The sequence below is a fragment of the Chenopodium album genome, chromosome 19, assembly GCF_948465745.1.
Source record: "Chenopodium album chromosome 19, dcCheAlbu1.1, whole genome shotgun sequence".
Classification (NCBI taxonomy): Eukaryota; Viridiplantae; Streptophyta; class Magnoliopsida; order Caryophyllales; family Amaranthaceae; genus Chenopodium; species Chenopodium album.
In genome coordinates, this window is record NC_137852.1 from 21,296,990 (window position 1) to 21,315,552 (window position 18,563).

Sequence of the window (18,563 nt, forward strand, 5' to 3'; positions counted from 1 at the left end):
TTACAATTTGCATCAATCACAAAATCACTCTTTAAACCTCTCACATCTTAATCAACCACTCACCTCCTTCCACATACCCCTTTTCCCACTTCATGAATATCTCCACCTTCACTCCTTTCATTCTCTTTTGATACACTCCAAATAAAGAAACAAAACAAAACCCTTCGTATCTTCTCAAATCTTCCCCACTCGCACTCCCCTTTCCCACCAACCACACCCCGCCACGTCACACTCTCCAGTGAGTTGTAAAAACCAAACCCGACTCGACCCGATTCAAAACTGACCCGAATTATATCTGATTTAAATTTTAACTCGTGAACACAATAATTTACGTAGTAATACTTTTCGTATAACTCAACTTTATAAATTTAACCTGACCGGACCTTGCGTGCCAAAGCCGACCCAAATAGGGTGAACACCCGAATTGACACCTCAACTGGTAATCAAGTAATCACAGAGCGTGTACGCTTAAAAAGCGCGTGAGTAACCCCTCTCTTGTAGCTCTTCCCCACTACTTTCTCTCTCCTCAAAACTTTCCGCCTCCCACGATATTCACAATTTCACTCACCAAACTTCCGCCCAACCTCCAAAATATCCTCCAATTTCCCAAAATACCCCTGCATTGTGGTTAAATTTTCACTTTCTACTTCTTTCTCAGTGAAGAAGAAAAACAGGAGAGAGAAAAATGGTGGAAATGGTTAGACTAGACTTACGTAACGATGACGCTTCTGACGAACGCTTGCTTAACGATGCTGGCGTCACTAGCTACGACAATGGCGGCGCAACTGGTGACCGGTCATGGCGGTTGAACTTTGATGATTATCAAGTGTCTACTGAGCATAAGGAAAAACCGCCTCGTAAACTTCATGATTGTCTTGGAGTTTCAGGTAATTTCACTGCTTAATTTTTGAAAATTTTGAAAAAGTTTGATTATTTCTGGTAATTTGTAAATTTACTTTTGTTTTTGAAATTGAATTTATAGTGTTTTTTGTTGAATTTAGTTAATTGGAGTGAGTTTTGGTGGAATTTGATGTTATGAATGATTCGTTTACTATTTTGGTTAAAATTCTTTATTTTGATTGTTTTTGAGTATTTTTTTGGGTGAGATTCTTGTATGTTTGGAGTTTCTAATAATGTTATTTAAGTATTGGAATAGATTCTGAGTGTATTATTAGCATGTGAAATTATCTTATATAGTTAGTGATTATGCTTTTTGGTGTCCTTTTGGTTAACAGTTTTGAGTATATTGTGTGCTTGTATATGTAGTATATTGATATAAGTGGTAATTGAATTATGGAATTTCGAGTGGTCGACAGGGAATTCGACTTTTCTGGTTCGATTCCGGTCATGTCTGATTCTGATAATTATATAGCAATATAGCCTTTGTAGGTTAATAATTAGACCTAGGAAGAGGTATTAGATGCTGTTTAATCAGTATAAAAGGTGTAGCATAAGACTGCTTTGTGGTACCTGTTGAAATATTTTGTAGTCTTGGTTTAGCTACTACGAGTATTACTTGTCTGATAACAATCGCGGGCAGCTCAGGTTGTGATGGAGAGGGTAGACTCAGCTCCGAATTATGATAATAGTAAGTTAATTCGGTTGATTATTAGTAATTTTAATTTATTTTTTCAGTGTTGTTGCTTCTTGCTTCTAGTTGGCTACTGTGTAGAGCTTTGTAGTTTATGGTTAAAGGAACTGCGTTTTGAAAGTCGTCAAGTTGAAGCTATACAATTTGATGATGGAAGCAATTCTTTTGCAAGGATAACTTCTTTGGTCATATGTTTTCTGGGTGTTTAATGTTTGTATACTAGAATTTAGCAGTTTGCTTCTCTTATTGGCTAGTATTTTAAAACTTCTTTGCGTTGAAAGTTTAGTAAGTGCCGAATGAGCGTTTTGGTATTTGTTTACCTTGAAGGTTGAATTGTTGTTGAGCTACTCTAGCTGAATTATTCTTATGTAATACGAAGTATGTATTTACTTATATATTACTTATTTCTATTTATGTTGATATTAAGGGCCAGAAGATGATATAGCCGAATACTATCAGCAGCAGGTAGAAATGCTGGAGGGTTTTAGTGAAATGGATGCCTTGGCTGAGCGTGGGTTTGTTCCTGGGATGTCACAGGTGTGTATGCCAACAGTTTGGCTGTCTCTACCTTGGCATGATTTATGCTAGTTTCTGCTCTTTTGAAGTGAAATGTCCTCCAGATTTGTGTCTAAGGTCACTGTTCCCCTACTGCAGGAAGAACGGGAAAGCTTGGCTAGAAGTGAAACATTTGCTATTAGGATATCAAATATCGCCAATATGATTCTTTTCATTGCAAAGGTTTATGCATCTGTTAAAAGTGGTTCTTTAGCAATCATTGCGTCCACGTTGGATTCACTTCTTGATCTTCTATCGGGTTTTATACTGTGGTTCACTGCATTTTCTATGTCAACACCTAATCCATATCAATACCCCATTGGAAAGAAACGTATGCAGCCATTGGTGAGTTCTTGATTTAAATTAATTATCTTATGTGCACCTTTTGTTATTTTTTGCATGTCAAAGTCCCTAGATCCATCTACGTTTAAGGATAGAGTGACTAAGTGAGTATAAAGGTAGTGGAAATGAGTTGCCAAACATTATCTGAAGCTTGATAGACATATCTTCGAGAGTGGAGTCTCTTCCTTCACAAAGGCATTATTAGGATGTTTTTGGCATACATTGGGGCATTTTGGACATTCCTAATTAAATAGGGTCTTAGGTGATAGGAATACTTACTCAATTGTAGAGTATCTTTGATAAGTAACTAAAGGTTTTTATTCCAAAAGCATTAGTTTGTGTTATTTTGTACCTAGTGGGTTAGTAAGGGCTGTGCTTAGAGTGGAAAGCTTTTGATTTACTTTTGACTCTTCCTAAACCCATGTAGGCTGTATAATCTCCTACTGCTGAATGGAGTAATGCAATTTCCCCATATCTTAAAGATTTGACAAGGAATCTTGAGCTTCCTCATGCATTTAAGATGATATTGATTGATAAATAAAGAAATTTCAATGAACAAGGACAGAGGGAGACCAGGGAGTAGTATGTAGTATATTTAAAATTTTGACTTCATTAATGGCCACCCAAAAGATGCTTACTTTTTCCGTCTTTGATTAACTTTGGTCTTAAAAGTTATTACTACAAACTGTAATGGACCCAAGAGCTTGTGGGAACATCAGATTGGTTCTATAACTATTTTGGACATTACTAATCCCAAACATTTTTTTCTTATTGTGGTTGATCAGCCTATAATGTTTTGTGTATTGATGAGATACAATATACTTTATGCTTAGTCTCACTTGGTTGATTAGTTAAGGTAGGAATTCAGGCCCTGATAAACTGAGGATTTAATATCCTCTCCATTGTCCTTGAATGCCCTTCAAAGAATTTTTTTTTTTAATCTTTGTATGCAGAACATGTATAGAAGGTTAGAAGCTGGTTCCTTAGTGTTACTCCATAAAACAATCGCAGTCTTCCTCATATTTTTCCCTTTCCAGTAAGGCCTCCCTCTTGTAATGGACCACCTCATTGAAATGACTTGGTGTATCAAGAATTTATGATACTGCACCTACTGGATGCACATTATGAAGCCTACGATTGTATATTATAATGTGAAACATTAAATTTGTTGGTTAGATTATTAGTGTGGTAATTGTTATGATTTTTTTATTGTTTACATATACTATGAAAAGGTCATGTTAATTTCTGTTGCTAGAAAACTATAAAGGCTAGGTTGAGTGATGTTCAATATGAATCTCTAACTATAAGGCAAAACCAAGTGGGGTTAGGTTTTTTTTTTTAAAAAAAAAAAAAATAAAATAAAATATAAAGATTTTTACATATTGATTACTGCTCATGGTACAGCAAAATAATAAAAATAAATTTGTTGTCCACTGATTTTCATCAAACAGCCATTAACACTTTGTATTTTTTTTTTTTCTCCTTCCAATAGCATCCATAATACACAGAAATGAGTGGATATGAAGTGAGAGATTGGATGTAATGGATAAAAGGTGTAGATATGGAAGGTTTGTAATAGAACCTTAGGAAAAAGGTAAAAAAAATTCTGATTTGATGAATTAATTATTACAGGGACACAGATTTTAGTGGAAAAATAGAGGTAAATTTGGAAAGGAAAAAAAAAGAAGACTAGATTTATGGTATAACTAGAATGATTCCAATTTTTTTTTTTTTTTTTTTTTTTTTTTGGAAGATGAATGATTCCAAATTTTAGCAAAGGGGATTACCCTAATCGGAATGCGTAACAAATTAAATGGACCAGGGGGAGCACCATGCAGTTCTATTGTATTGCCTTTGAAATCTACTTCTAGATAATTTAGCTGGAGATGCATATGAAATATAGTGGAATAAAAGGGGCATAATTATTCCTGCTTGTCCAACTTTGTTTAACAAGAAGCTTTTTTTTCTGTTCTCCAACTATCATAACTGTGTATAACTGTATACTTATCCAACACTAACGATGCTGACTTCATAGCATGCTGGTAATTACATTCGTGCCTGAACTATGGTAATAGTTTGAGCTGCCTGTACTGGCTCATTTTGTTTTCTTCTAATTTGGTAGACTCATTGTCAACTTCTGTGACAGAATCGCTAATATCCAGTATATTGGAAATGTTTTGGGCAGGGAATTCTTGTTTTTGCTTCTGTCATGGCTACGCTAGGATTGCAGATTATCTTGGAGTCTACTCGGCAGCTTTTATCTGATGTAAGTCATATTTTAAGAAGTATTTGACATAAAGTAGATATGTAGGCACTGGTTGGGTTTTTACACATCTGAATCATCATTGATTTTGTTTATTGAATTCTCACAGTTCAATCTGCTTTGGCAAATGATGTACTGTTAAATTGTTTGTTTCAGGAGACTGATTTTAGCTTGAATAAGGAACAAGAAAGCTGGCTTGTGGGCATCATGCTGTCAGTTACTGTTGTTAAACTTTTATTAGTCCTTTACTGCCGCTCTTTCACTAATGAGATAGTCAAAGCTTATGCCCAGGACCACTTCTTTGATGTTATTACAAACATAATTGGTCTTATTGCTGCTCTCCTGGCTAATTATGTTAGTGACTGGATGGATCCTGTTGGAGCTATCATTGTAAGTGCAATCAATAATTTCTTTCTTCCATATTTTGCTTTGCAGTAAGACAGTAATTTAATGCCATAACCAGGCTAGATTTGAGGTTTCTGGTGACTTTAGGCAATGCCACGCTTTGCTTTTTTATATCTCTTCTAAGTAGTTACTTATAGGAAAATCTCATGAAGAGCTGAAAGTGATTATAAAGGGTCAAAAGGTGCTTGCGACTTCATTAGTGCCTCAGTATACTTTGTATTGTTAGTAGTAGTTACTCCCCTTGTCTCACAACAGACACCCCCATTGTTTTGTTCAATACTAGTGAATAAAATACAAACTCCCCCTGTCTCACATCAAACACCCCCATCTCAACTGAAATTAACCGAATATCTGGATCCAATATTCGATTTAAAAATTTTGATACATAAACCAATACGGTTTTCATATTGAGAACCCAATTTTGCTATTAGATACTATTACGAATATTATTTTAATGTAACGGGTACTCGAATACTTGATAATTATTCGATAAGTATTTTCTTTCTTTTTTCTTTTTTTTTTTTTTTTTTTTTTTTTTTTTTATATATTTATGGTCGCATGGTATTTTCCTTGAAAACCATAACTCTCAAATTATCTACTTTTTACATTCTAATTTAAGTACATAGAGTTGTGTTAGTAATCTAGTTTAGATCATGTGGTGACGTTGGTAATAAAAGTTGGAATGATATTATAATAACTAAGGATCATCTAGTCGTCTGTGTTTTTTTTTTTTTTTTTTGAAATAAAATTTGTTATGAAGTAATAACTAATAAGTATTGGGATTAATGAAATTGTTTGTTTCATAACAATCTGTAAGTACTTTTGGTATATTTTCTACCTTCAAAATCAAGTTGTTGACTTACTCTCCCTATGTGTAGTAGTTCTCACACAACTACAAGAGCCTCTATATCCTACATCAAACCAAACAGGTTTTTAAACTAAACAAGGATGAAACTTTTCCTAAAGTGCCTATCATTTTAGAAAAGTAGCTAACCAAATGAACATATAATCTTTCCAACGCTTTAAATTAGTTTTATGGATTGATTCCTCCATTCTATATTGTAGACTGTTGTAGTGGGTTTGCAGTCTTGTTGGCTCAACTTTTGACCATTGTTTATCACTATTATGGCCTTGCTCTTTGATTCATTCCACCTTGAAAGATAGGTTCCAAGAAAGATAATTTTGCACAAGGCATAACCGTGCAAGGGTCAAACTTTAGAAGATAGGGGTCAGTCAGTTTAAACAAGGATCAATAAGATGTAAACTTATAAGGGCCAATGTGTTCAATTTAGAGCTAAAGAGGCAAATAAGTTCACATAATGGGATATAAGGTGGAAAGACAGCCATATATATATATATATTAGCTATGTTTATAAGCTACACTCGTATCAAATCGCCCTTTTTTTTTTCCTGATTATTCTTACAATATCTTGGCAGTGTAATTATACGTGTACATTAATATAGTAGGAGTCAACTTCATAACCTTTATTATCTAAAATATACTGTGAAACAAGTATGTAATATGATAAAACTGCTCGACTTCTCGTCACTTTCTAATGTTGAATACAAACTTTTATGTAAACTATATGCTATACTTCATCTATTACTTTGTTTTCAACTAGTGTTAGGTCTTGGATGGTAGAATGGTCTATATGAATGAAAATTATAGAGATCCTCTTATCATTTTGTTCAAATTAAGGAGTGTGGTTTGCCCAGCTAATGTTTGAGAAGCTGGCATGCCAATGTTTGACAGAGTTGTAAGGATTCTTGTGTGTTGGAATGTTTGCACGACCCCTTGAACATGTATTAGGGCCTTAGGGGTCTCTTGGAGTTTATATATCCTTGGCATTGTGAATATGATGTAGCCATAGGTGAACATGTTCAAAAATCGCATGATACTTGATCTTGGTATTGGGGTTAGGGTGTTTGTTTCTTCGGACATAAACTCAAACTTCCTTTTTCTTATTAACCATAAATGATTAGTATTACTGTCAGCAAGCTCATGTTACATTGTTACCTAGTTCTTTGTCAAAAAGATTCCATTTTGGTATTAAGTTGTTACAACTCTCTTAATTTAGAGCTTAATTCAGTATATTTTGCAATTTTGATAATGAATACATTCTTATTTTCCTCCCCCTAAAGTCCTAAACTCATTATTTCTTATTGAATATTCTTGAATGCTCATGGACATTTTCTCTTCTTGTAGCTTGCTCTGTACACAATACGTACTTGGTCAATGACAGTGTTGGAAAATGTCAACTCATTGGTTGGAAAATCTGCTACACCAGACTTCCTGCAGAAATTAACATACCTGTGTTGGAACCACCACAAGGCAATCCGGCACATTGATACAGTTCGAGCATACACGTTTGGATCCCACTACTTTGTCGAGGTTGACATAGTACTGCCTGCAAGCATGCCTCTGCAAGAAGCGCATGACATTGGGGAAACTTTGCAAGAGAAACTTGAACTCTTACCTGAGATTGAACGTGCTTTTGTTCACCTGGATTATGAATACACTCACAAACCTGAGCATGCTCAAGCTCATCTATGAACGTCCACAGGTAAAGGAATCATTTCCTGCTGGATTCTTTCTTTATTTATGCTGGATATGCTTGATGACGGAAGTCCAAATGTGATATTTGGATAGTAATTTGTCTGACTATTGAAAGGAAGAATTGACTGAAGAGAGCCGTATATGATATTTTGAAATGGGAATCGGGTGTTATGCGTTCCACAATACCAGAACCATTATGATACGATCTTTATTCTATCATCATCTGAACTTCGGAAGTAATGAGTAGACTGAGTTGAACTCTAAGCTGTGAAGCTGTGGAATTTCTAAATGCATAGGGAGTCAAGGTTGATATTTATAGGGAAGTATATGCTCTGTAACCCTTCAAAATTGTTGTATTGAGCTTCTTATCCGGCTATGATCATTTTGGTTCGATGTGTATATGCACTACCCAAATTATATGTATCATGAGTCATGACTTTGTTCTCTCAATGTATATGATTAACTCGCATTGCATCAAACTGTTTGACCGATGATGATTAGTGTAGGCGTCGTTTGAAGTGCGTCTACGTTAAAGCATGTGTGAATATGCTTGGCACTCATAGGACGTGGGAATTGGCATATACGATTAGGGACAAGAAAAGTAGGGAGCCGCCAACAAGTTTTTAAGGAACTTGTAAATCGTTCACAGATCATAAAAGTCAACCACGAAAAGGGACAATGAAAGACAACAAGGATTGACCCGTGAAGGTTATACCCCATTCATAATCCATGAGATTACTAACTTCATATGGTTCGGAACCACGAAAGGAGGATCGGGGATGATGGTACGAAGTGAGTCATGGAGTCATATTTGCCCGTATTGGCCTCTATTCGATTCTTATAGTGAAAAGCATTCATGTGATCTTAAAGGCATGCAAACAAAGATTCAATTTGCTCCAAACTATTACTAAGCTAAATTGGTGAATATTAATGCAACATATAATTCTAAAATATTTGTGATCACTTGATTAAACAACAAGATTAAAAAGGAACCTAAACCGGTCCAAATTATCTTATTAGGCGTGATTTTCAATTACATATTCCCTTAAAACATGCAATATGGTGATCATAATAATAATAGAATATACATTAAATATTGGAAGCAATTCAACAATAAATCCAACAATATAAAATCGTTAGAAAAATAATAGAAATAAAAGGAACATGATTCTTTACTTTGATTTTGTATGCTTGCAACTATAAAAACAATAAACGCGTTAGTAACTTCAAGGAAAATTAAAAAAAAACAATAATTAAAATGAAATTAAATTAAATTAAATAGAATTGATTTGGGGCTAAAAACTCAAATAGTTCTACCTTTCACACCGTGGTTTAAGGACAGAACCTCAGGTAAAGTACGGACTCCTGTGAGTGCTTAAGGAAGGTATTTTGAGAGAATAGGATAGGCTAGAGTTTAGACTAGAGCATAGAAGAGAGAATGAGAGAGTTGACTGATGCCCCGTACATTAGAAATGAGGGGGTATTTATAGAAAAAATGTGTTGAGGGAACACACAGAACCCTAAAAAGATAAAAACCCTGAAAATATGCACCGCGACACGGTAGAGGGCACCGTGTCACGGGGAATCCCACCGTCAGATGGTACAGGATATCGTGACATGGTGGACAACTGTGTGACGCGGCAAATATTTAGGGTACGGGGAAGAAAACGCGTGAAGGGTTTACGTGGAAAGGACACAGAATTGCCCCGTGTCACAGCAGAGGCACCGTGTCACGGGGAATTTCACCGTCAGACAGGGCACATTCCCATGACACGGTGGATAGCTCCCGTGACGTGGGAGCCTGTAGTCCGCTTTTCCGTCTAAATTCACTTTTTAACCCTAATTTCGATCAGCATTTTTAGTGCCGATTGATAATTTCGGGCCATTTCTGATTAATTGGGCTAAAATAATAAATGAAATCCCTACCTTATAAAAAGTAGAAAACTACTCTTATGAATAGTGTAATGTCAATTATACCCTTCAAAATGTACATTTACATACATATCCTCATTAATATGTACATGCTATTTTTAATAAATAGTCTTTAGACAACTATACCCTCTAAAATATTTATGAACTTTAATGCTTTCATTAATATTAGTTGTCTTGAACATTTATACCACCTAAATATAGTTGTTTACATATTTTCTCTTATTGTAAATTTAACTAAATTTGTGACTTAAAAGCCAAACAAAAAAAAAAAAAAAAAACCTTCTAGATATGGTTAGCTATGACGCGCGCATCGCGCGCGTTAGCTGCCCTGTAAATAAAATAAAAAGGTTTGGGCCAAAATAAAAAGAAACTATGCTTTGACTAAACATTAAGACTGATCCGTGGGTTATTTTACGAACTGAATTCGATTGAACATGAATTTTAAGTACTCCCGGAATTAAATACTCAACCCGATCAACTAATGGCGGTGAAAGGTTGTTCATCATCGGGTTTGGTTTTGAGGAGACATTTTTGAATGTCTACAACTAGGTATTGTTTTTAGAACAACTATCGTACAACTCTCCTACATGCTATATCTTGCTAGTTACAACGAGCAAATGGAAGCTCTTTGCGTGTGAAATATCATCGAGTAGTGACAATGTGCTAATTAGAGGTGTCAATTCGGATAACCGGATGGAGTTTGGGTCGGGTCTGTTCGGGTCGGGTCTACTCGGTTCGGATATGTTCGGATCAAAATTATCCTTTTAACTCGGGTCGGGTCGGATCGGGTCAAATTCGGGTCGGGTCAAATTCGGGTCATGGTCTATCGAGTCTGGGTCGGATATGGGTCGGGTCAACTAAAACCCATCGGTTCACTTTCGGTTCACTTTCGGTTCGGATAAATTTGGATCGGGTTTAAAACGGGTTTAACCGGATAACTTCGGGTCAGATGAATTTGGGTCGGGTTGATTTCGGTTCGGATGATTTCGGTTCGGTCAAGTTCGGTTTGATTAAGATAAGGTTGATCCGTTGATTCATTAAATGGTCAGTTTCGATTTAATTCCTTTTTGTGTTTGGCTGGATTTTGGTCGAGCTGACCAAATTCATATCCAAATAATGTTATTTTTAATCTAGAGATATTATTGAGTTTTTACCTTATTATTGGTTCAATATAATTATTAATTATGAAGCACGAAGTTTTAGTTTTCTCATTTGATCAAGTTATGTATAATTTTTATCTTAAAGGAAAATTGAGATTGAATAATTATCGATAACTTATCATACCTATATAAGTGAGACCGAGCTAGTGATATATTGATGAGTAATAATAGTTACATATGGTGATATATACAAAATAGAATATCAATTTTTTAAGGTTATTACAAGGTTACAACTCTTCATCAATTGTACAATCTTGCGAGGTTATGAATTCTGTACTATTAATTTAGTTTATTACTAATTCAATTTGTATAAGATATTTGTTAGAGTTGTTAGAATTACTTTATTACTAATTCAATTTTTATATTAAAAACTTGACATTATACATAGTGATAGTTAATTGTTACTATGTACATTCTTTTTATTTGAGCATAAATTATTGCATATGTACGTAGTGTGTGTACAACCGTACGATGTATAATGCCTATAATTCTAGGATAATGCATAGTTGTAGAGGAAGTAGTAATGAAGGAATGTTATGTATTTGTAAATACATAACAACGATTAAAATATTCTAAAAACACATGGTAGAGAGAGAAAAAAAGGAGAGAGATAGGAAGAGAGAGCTCTTTATATGAACCCCATCTACTTTTTAGTCAGATTGTCTCACGTGATGGGTTTGTAGTAAACTTAAGACTCCAGACTATTTCTTTGTAGTAAAAAAGTTAACTTATTAATAATTAGTAAATATATAGTATAAGAACTTGAATAAAAAGGTCAATAATCAATTATGGTCGGGTTAAATTCGGATCGGGTAAAAATCAAATCGAGTTTAAATCGGGTCGGGTTAATATCAGTTCGGGTCAAAACGGATCGGATCTGATCGGTTATTTGTCGGGTCAATTTCGGATCGGGTTGAGCTTGAGTCGGGTCAAATCGGTTCGGTTTGAGTTCAGGTCGGGTCAAATCGGATTCGGGTTGAGTTCAGGTCGGATCAAATCGGTGCCGGATTAAGTTCAGATCGGGTCAAGTTCGGATTCGGGTTGAGTTCAGTTCAGTTACAGATCGGGTTTGGGTCTTGAATTTCTCGGATCAAATCGGATCGGTTACAGTTCGAAACGGATAATTTTTTTCGGGTCGGTTCGGGTTTGACACCTCTAGTGCTAATAAAGCTGATGGCATATCTTGCCGTATTTATTCAGCATATTTGCTGAACTGTTTTCTAGTTTGTCGCGTCTAGAGTTGAATAGAAATTCCTTGCAGGGAGTAGAAGTGTGTCAGGATGCCCTGGACTATTTCATTTCCTATAAATATATTTTAGGAAATTTTAAATTTTAGCACCACACAAAAACCCGAAAATGGTTTTAAACATCCTATAAAAAAATGGGTTTTTCTACGTGGTACCCCTGAGTTGTTACCACTTCTACGTTGTACCCTTCTAAATAAAATATTCTATACGGTGCCCATGAGTTCAATCATATTTGTAAATTGTACCCTTAATTTCAACATTAGAAATATAAGCTAAAGCATGGTTAAATATTAACCACACTCTCTATAATAAATTAGAATTGAAGTTGCAGTGGGCAACACTCTTAGCAACAATGTGAAAATGAATCAGATTTCGCAATTACGAGACAATAACATTTCTCATAAATGATGCAGTAAGAAATTCCATTTTGTCCAAAACCTGAAAAAGAGTATGCAGTTCATACTACTATAAGATTTGGTTTCCTTTGCATTTGGATCATAATTTGTTTGCATTGCAAAAACTAATTACTGCAGAAAGTGGGAGAGAACCTAAATCTATGAAATAAGGGACAAATTCATGGAATGTGTAAGAAGTGAGCTTATAAAGTTGAGCCATCAAAGTTCACCAGTGCTGAAATTGGTATTGGATACGGCTTTAATTAATACGAGTAATGAGTATTATTATGTTGATGAGTTGTTGGAATTAATTCTGCAAACTAAGGTTGATGAGCGAGCTGTATTATAGGGAGTGTGGTTAATATTTAAGCATGCTTTTAACTTATGTTTCTAAATTGTTAAAATTAAGGGTACAGTTTACAAATATGACTAAACTCATGGGCACTGTATAGAATTTCTGATTTAGAAGGGCACAACGTAAAATTAGCAAGAACTCAGGGGTACCAAGTAGAAAAACCCATAAAAAAAAATGATTTTAACAACAAACAAACTTACTAAAAATGGGTATTACCACCACTTAACAGTTTTCATCCAAAAATTTTGTTTAGTGTGGTCCACAGTGACACGTGTTATCATTTTATTTGTTTTAAAAAAATTTAAAATAAAAATAAAAAACCTAAACCTTCCCAACTCACCACTACCCTCCCCCCAACTCACCACTGCCCTCCCCAAACCCACCACCGGCGTCGCACTAGCAGCCCCAACCCATCTGAACCCACAACCATAAGCTTACAATCTAACATGTTAACCACTAAGCTATTAGCTTACTACTTGTCATTCCATCAAAATTAATTATTAATAAGGATTTCTATTATGAAAATATGAAATAATGCAATAACTCGAGGCATCACTCGGGCCTAAAAACTAGTTATTAATTAAATGGATGGTGTAATTTAACACCAAAATTAAATGCTTTTGATCAAAGATTATAGTGACTACAAAAGTTATTGTAGCTATTGTACTGTGTAAAATTATCTCAAATATTTAATTAAGCGATTAAAATATAATTACGAAAAAAGTACTACGTATAAGAAGTACGAAGTATATCATTTGACATTTTGAACAATGAAAAGGATTAACATTTTATTTTGATTGTTCAACCTTTCATTTATATGTTAATTTATTAATATACGAGTAAGCCCTATCTATTTTATAATCTAGATAAATAAATTATGTTTATCAAATTCGGTATTTGCAGGAAAAGGGATCCCCACCCTCAAAGTGTCTCTAGTGGGGATTGAACCCCCATCCTCAACGTTGAAAGATATCAATCTTACCACTAGACCAAGCTTAGCTTGAGGTTGAAAGATATCAATATTACCACTAGACCAAGCTTAGCTTGGTGTAAAATGATAAAGATTGTTATATATATATACAACCCGGCCTGAATATTGTATACTTATAAGAAAATAGTAATGGAAGGATATAACTATGAATTAACTATGGCGTTTCATACGTGTTTTACACAAATTCTTAATATTTGGTACTGTACCATTTTAGAAAATGTATTAAGATTAAGGAAAACATCCTAACCCTAAAACAACTTCCTATACAAATTTTACACAGTACTTGTTAATCGATTAAATTTTTTTCAAAAAGATAATATTATAGACTCATATCTATTAAAGTTATGAAGAATGATCATCAATTCAAAACAATTCCAAAATACTTTTTATTACTTCATCTATGGTACACAACATTCAGTCCATGAGATTACTTGAAATACTTTTTTTAAAAAAAAACTTGTAATTGTATTGATTGATTTAATTTTTTAGAATTTCCATATATTATTTTGGGAAGAAATAGTACAAATGATAATTAACATGTTCGAATATCATGTGAGGCTGATATTATACGATTTTCATAAATCCAAAGTCAATCATTATGCTGGAATGAAAAAATTAAAATTGCAATGAAGACAAGAGGCATGTCCAGATTCAGCCAGCTATGGCTACTCAGGTTAGGCAGACATCTTTGCATGGCTTATAAGACGTGCACATTTGGGGTGATAATGACATCCAAGATTTCCCTTTTCCCATATTTCCGTCTTAATTCGTCTTTGTAAACCCTTACCTGTCTTTCTATTTTCGAAAAATTATTTATATATGATGAGATTGATGACTTTGTATTAAACATTTATCTAAATTAAGGTTCTTCTAATTTACTCTGTATATTACTTCGTATTTAAACTTATAGAATGAAATTACTTGTATATTACTATACGCTATTGGAATTTATTTAAATTAGAATTACTTTGTTTGTATAAAATAGGAAGTAATTTTTTATAGAGTATAAAACATATTTTTGGGCCTCAACCATCAGCTTAAGCTTTTAGTTGAGTTGGTCCTCTAACATGGTATCAAGAGCTAGCGTGACACAAAGATCACGGGTTCGCTTTTAGTTGAGTTGGTTCTCTAACATTTTTATTTATTAGTCTAGCATTATGTGTTCGGCAATAGTTTTGTGTGAGGTTTTTGTGTAGCTTTTAGTGGATTAACAAATTAAGGGCCTGTTCACATTTACTTAATTTCAGTTTAGTTCAGTTCAATTCAGCTCTAATCAGTTCAGTTTAGCTCCTAATTTCCCAATCTCATAAAATATTCATTTCAGCTCATTTCAGTTTAGTTCAGCTCCAATCAGTTTAGTTCAGTTCAGATCAGCTCAGTTTAGTATATGTGAACAGGCCCAGAGTCAAACTACTACGAGTACTTGATAATTGGAAATATATATATATATATATATATATATATATATATATATATATATATATATATATATATATATATATATATATATATATATATATATATATATATATATATATATATATATATATATATATATATATATATATATATATATATATATATATATATTTATATATTTGTTATGTAGTGGTTGGAGTAGTGCTTAATGGTGGAGGTAGCTTTTATCAAAAACTAGTTTTGAAGATTAGATGTAGTTGTTGAAAATTCAATCTATAGTTTTAGGAAAAAAATATATTCCCTACGTCCCTAAATGATCATAGTCCCTTATGGCCTATTTTTAGTCCCAAATTGATAGTCCTATTTGCTTTTTTCAAGTAACATTAATATCAATTTTTTTTTTTTAATCAAAGCTCCCTCCAATTGCAACAACATTTGTGCAAATTTAACTTTCTCATGTAAAGTTTGTTTTTCAATGTACTTTTATTACTTTCTCTATATACTATTTTACATACCCAATGTAAATTTATCTAATTTTCAATGTAATTTTACTACTTTTATTTAAGTTTCTTAATTCCCGTGATTTTTGCCCATAAAGGACTATCATTTGGGGACGGAGGGAGTATTGATTTTTAACACAAGTCATAAGCTATTTTATCGAACACTCATACCTTGATTATCTAGTTTCACAACTAACAAGAGTAACACTTGTTATCATATAACAGTTAATTGCACAACTAACACTTAGGCCCTGTTCTTTTGAGCTTCTGGGCAGAGCAGAGCTGAGTAGGGGTCAGCAGAGCAGAGCAGATTAAATTTCAATAGAGCAGAGCAAAGCAGATTTCAGGATAGCTGAGCAGAGCCGAGCCGAGTCGAGTTATTATTATTATTATTATTATTATTATTATTATTATTATTATTATTATTATTATTATTATTATTATTATTATTATTATCATTATTATTATTGTTGTTGTTGTTGTTATTATTAAGTGCATATACCATTGATTTAAGTGAGTGAAAACATAAATATATGTGTACCATGCATATTTAACATATATATCTTAATAGTAGAAAGAAAAAAGACAATGGTTTACTTATATTTATTTCACAAAAATTTTAAAATAAAATGATTTAATGAGTAATAATAATTTTATTTATAAATTTGTCTTAATCATATATTTTTAAAACTAAAAATAATAATGATATACAAAGTACTACTTGAAAACAACCTCTTTTTTTTTTTTTTAATTCCTAAATTGTATGAAAAGATTTGAAAAATAATTCAACTCAATGAACTAACCATCGTTACCCACATAAAATGTTTCTACACATTGTGATTCTAATATCAAGTATTTATAAAAGAAATTGCTATTAATTGTTATTATTATTATTTATTTATTTTGAAAGAATTGTTATAATTATTAGAAATTATTAAATAATAATATTATTAAATATTAATTCTTAATAGTTTGAATTATTAAATATTATTATTGATAATTATTATCATTAATTATTATTATGATTAATAAATATTAATTATTATTAAAATTATTTTTAATATTAATAATTATTATAATTATTCAGAATAATAAATTATTATCATCAATACAATATTAATTATTATTATTGAATATTAATTATTAATATTGTTATTATTAATTATTATTTAAAAGTAGAGCAGAGCAGCTTTCTTTTGAAAAGAGCAGATTTGGTTTGAGTAGAGCAGGGCAAGACTCGGCTCAGCAGAGCAGAGTAGCTCTAAAGAACGGGGCCTTACTTTCACAGTTATATTTTGCCAAACATGAAGAATTGAAGGGGTGAGGCTAGGTATTTGTGCACGCACCTTAACACCTAAACTAAAGTACCCTTAATTAACTTTTACTTACTCTTTAAAAATGGTTTGTGTATACGAGTAGGGAATACAAATTTAATTTGTAACATAAAGCACTCGTGTGCTGGGCTTGAGATCTAGTACTCATATAAGCCAACTCATTAAAATTTTTGCGTCAACTTACGTTATCTTAAAACACTCGTTATGCTTGAACCCATCCTTTAATTAAAGTTTTATATCTTTTGCTAAGTTTAATTTACAATAATATAATAATTCCCTAGGCTTCACAAAAAAAAAAAAAAAAACAAAAAAAAACAAAAAAAAAAAAAAAAAAAAAAAAAAAGAAGAAGAAAAAGAAAAAGAAAAAGAAAAAAAAAACCCTACTTTCACGTAAATAAATTTGCTTGAATTATTTTGATTTGTATTCAGATTGCAGCTAATGAATTTTTCCAATCCTAGAAAATCAGAAAGGAATAGGGTTGACATACAATTATGCATTCCAAACCATATGATGTACCATTTATTTGAGTTTCACTATGGCCCATTTGCCTGCATTTTCTCTGATTTTTGTAGTTTCTTACAGGAAGTTTCAGTTTGTACATACTAATATCAGTCGTTTTATCTGACTTTTATTTTTTATTTTGAAAGCTTCCAACACAATAAACAAACTTGTGGTGCAATAATATTTTGTTATGAACTCTAAAATAAATAAATACATGAGATAGCAATTTATAATATTTTTTCATGATTTTTAGTGGCTAATAGATGTAGTTATTTGAGACCCCAAATATTATTTCTTAAAACAAATATTATATTCGTGCTATGACTTGCTATCTTTTTGTCTAAATACATACGAGTATTATTTCAACACCTTATAATTAATTTAACTAGTGAGTAGCCCGGACATTGCCCCGAGTTGCTACTGTTGTAGACGTGCAATCGATAAATTTTTTAAAAGACTTTTAAAACTTGTATAATAATTATTATTGTCAAACTAAAATTGAGTTTTTTTTTTATTAGTATATTTTATTTTAATTGATTTGTGGTTTGCACTCATATATATATTTTTTTTACATATTGATAATATACTTGATAAGTGGCTTAGATGGTGAAATGGTTATTTTTGTTGTAAGAGATTGAGGGTTCGATCCCCCTTAGTTTTATGTTTTTATATTCAATAATGTTGATTGCTTGGGTGATGTGGCACTGTTTGAGGGATGATGTGGCATCATGAGACATTGGGAAGATGACGTGGCGCAACAAAAAAGGGAGTGCGTGGCACATCGACGTTCTTAGAAACGCCTTTTAATATATAGTATAGATTTGACTATTTCTTAGGAAATACCTTATATTTTTATTACTACCTAATCTTTAATTTGTATGTAATAAATCATAAACTATTACTATCTAATCTATTAGCCATCGGTGAAAAAAACAAATTTAATTTTTTTTAAATAAAATTACCGATGGAAGAAAGCCATCGGAAAAATTTTACCGATGGCCTGACCATCGGTGAT

The 18,563-nt window shown here is 32.7% G+C and overlaps 1 protein-coding gene across 1 annotated transcript; it reads left to right on the plus strand.

Annotated features, from left to right (window-relative positions):
* Positions 1–343: 343 nt before the first annotated feature.
* Positions 344–8,192, plus strand: LOC145593539 (metal tolerance protein 11-like). The gene is made up of 6 exons (XM_081649792.1): positions 344–887; positions 2,019–2,128; positions 2,246–2,491; positions 4,674–4,754; positions 4,908–5,141; positions 7,363–8,192. The coding sequence occupies exons 1-6, from the start codon at positions 686–688 to the stop codon at positions 7,708–7,710; spliced, it is 1,221 nt and encodes a 406-aa protein (XP_081505918.1). The 5' UTR covers positions 344–685; the 3' UTR covers positions 7,711–8,192.
* The last annotated feature ends 10,371 nt before the right edge of the window (positions 8,193–18,563 follow it).

Coding starts and splice junctions, on each gene's coding strand:
- LOC145593539 (XM_081649792.1), top strand. CDS start 686: ATGGTGGAAATGGTTAGACTAGACTTACGTAACGATGACGCTTCTGAC. Junction 2,129..2,245: donor TTGTTCCTGGGATGTCACAG/GTGTGTATGCCA, acceptor CCCCTACTGCAG/GAAGAACGGGAAAGCTTGGC. Junction 4,755..4,907: donor CTCGGCAGCTTTTATCTGAT/GTAAGTCATATT, acceptor TGTTTGTTTCAG/GAGACTGATTTTAGCTTGAA.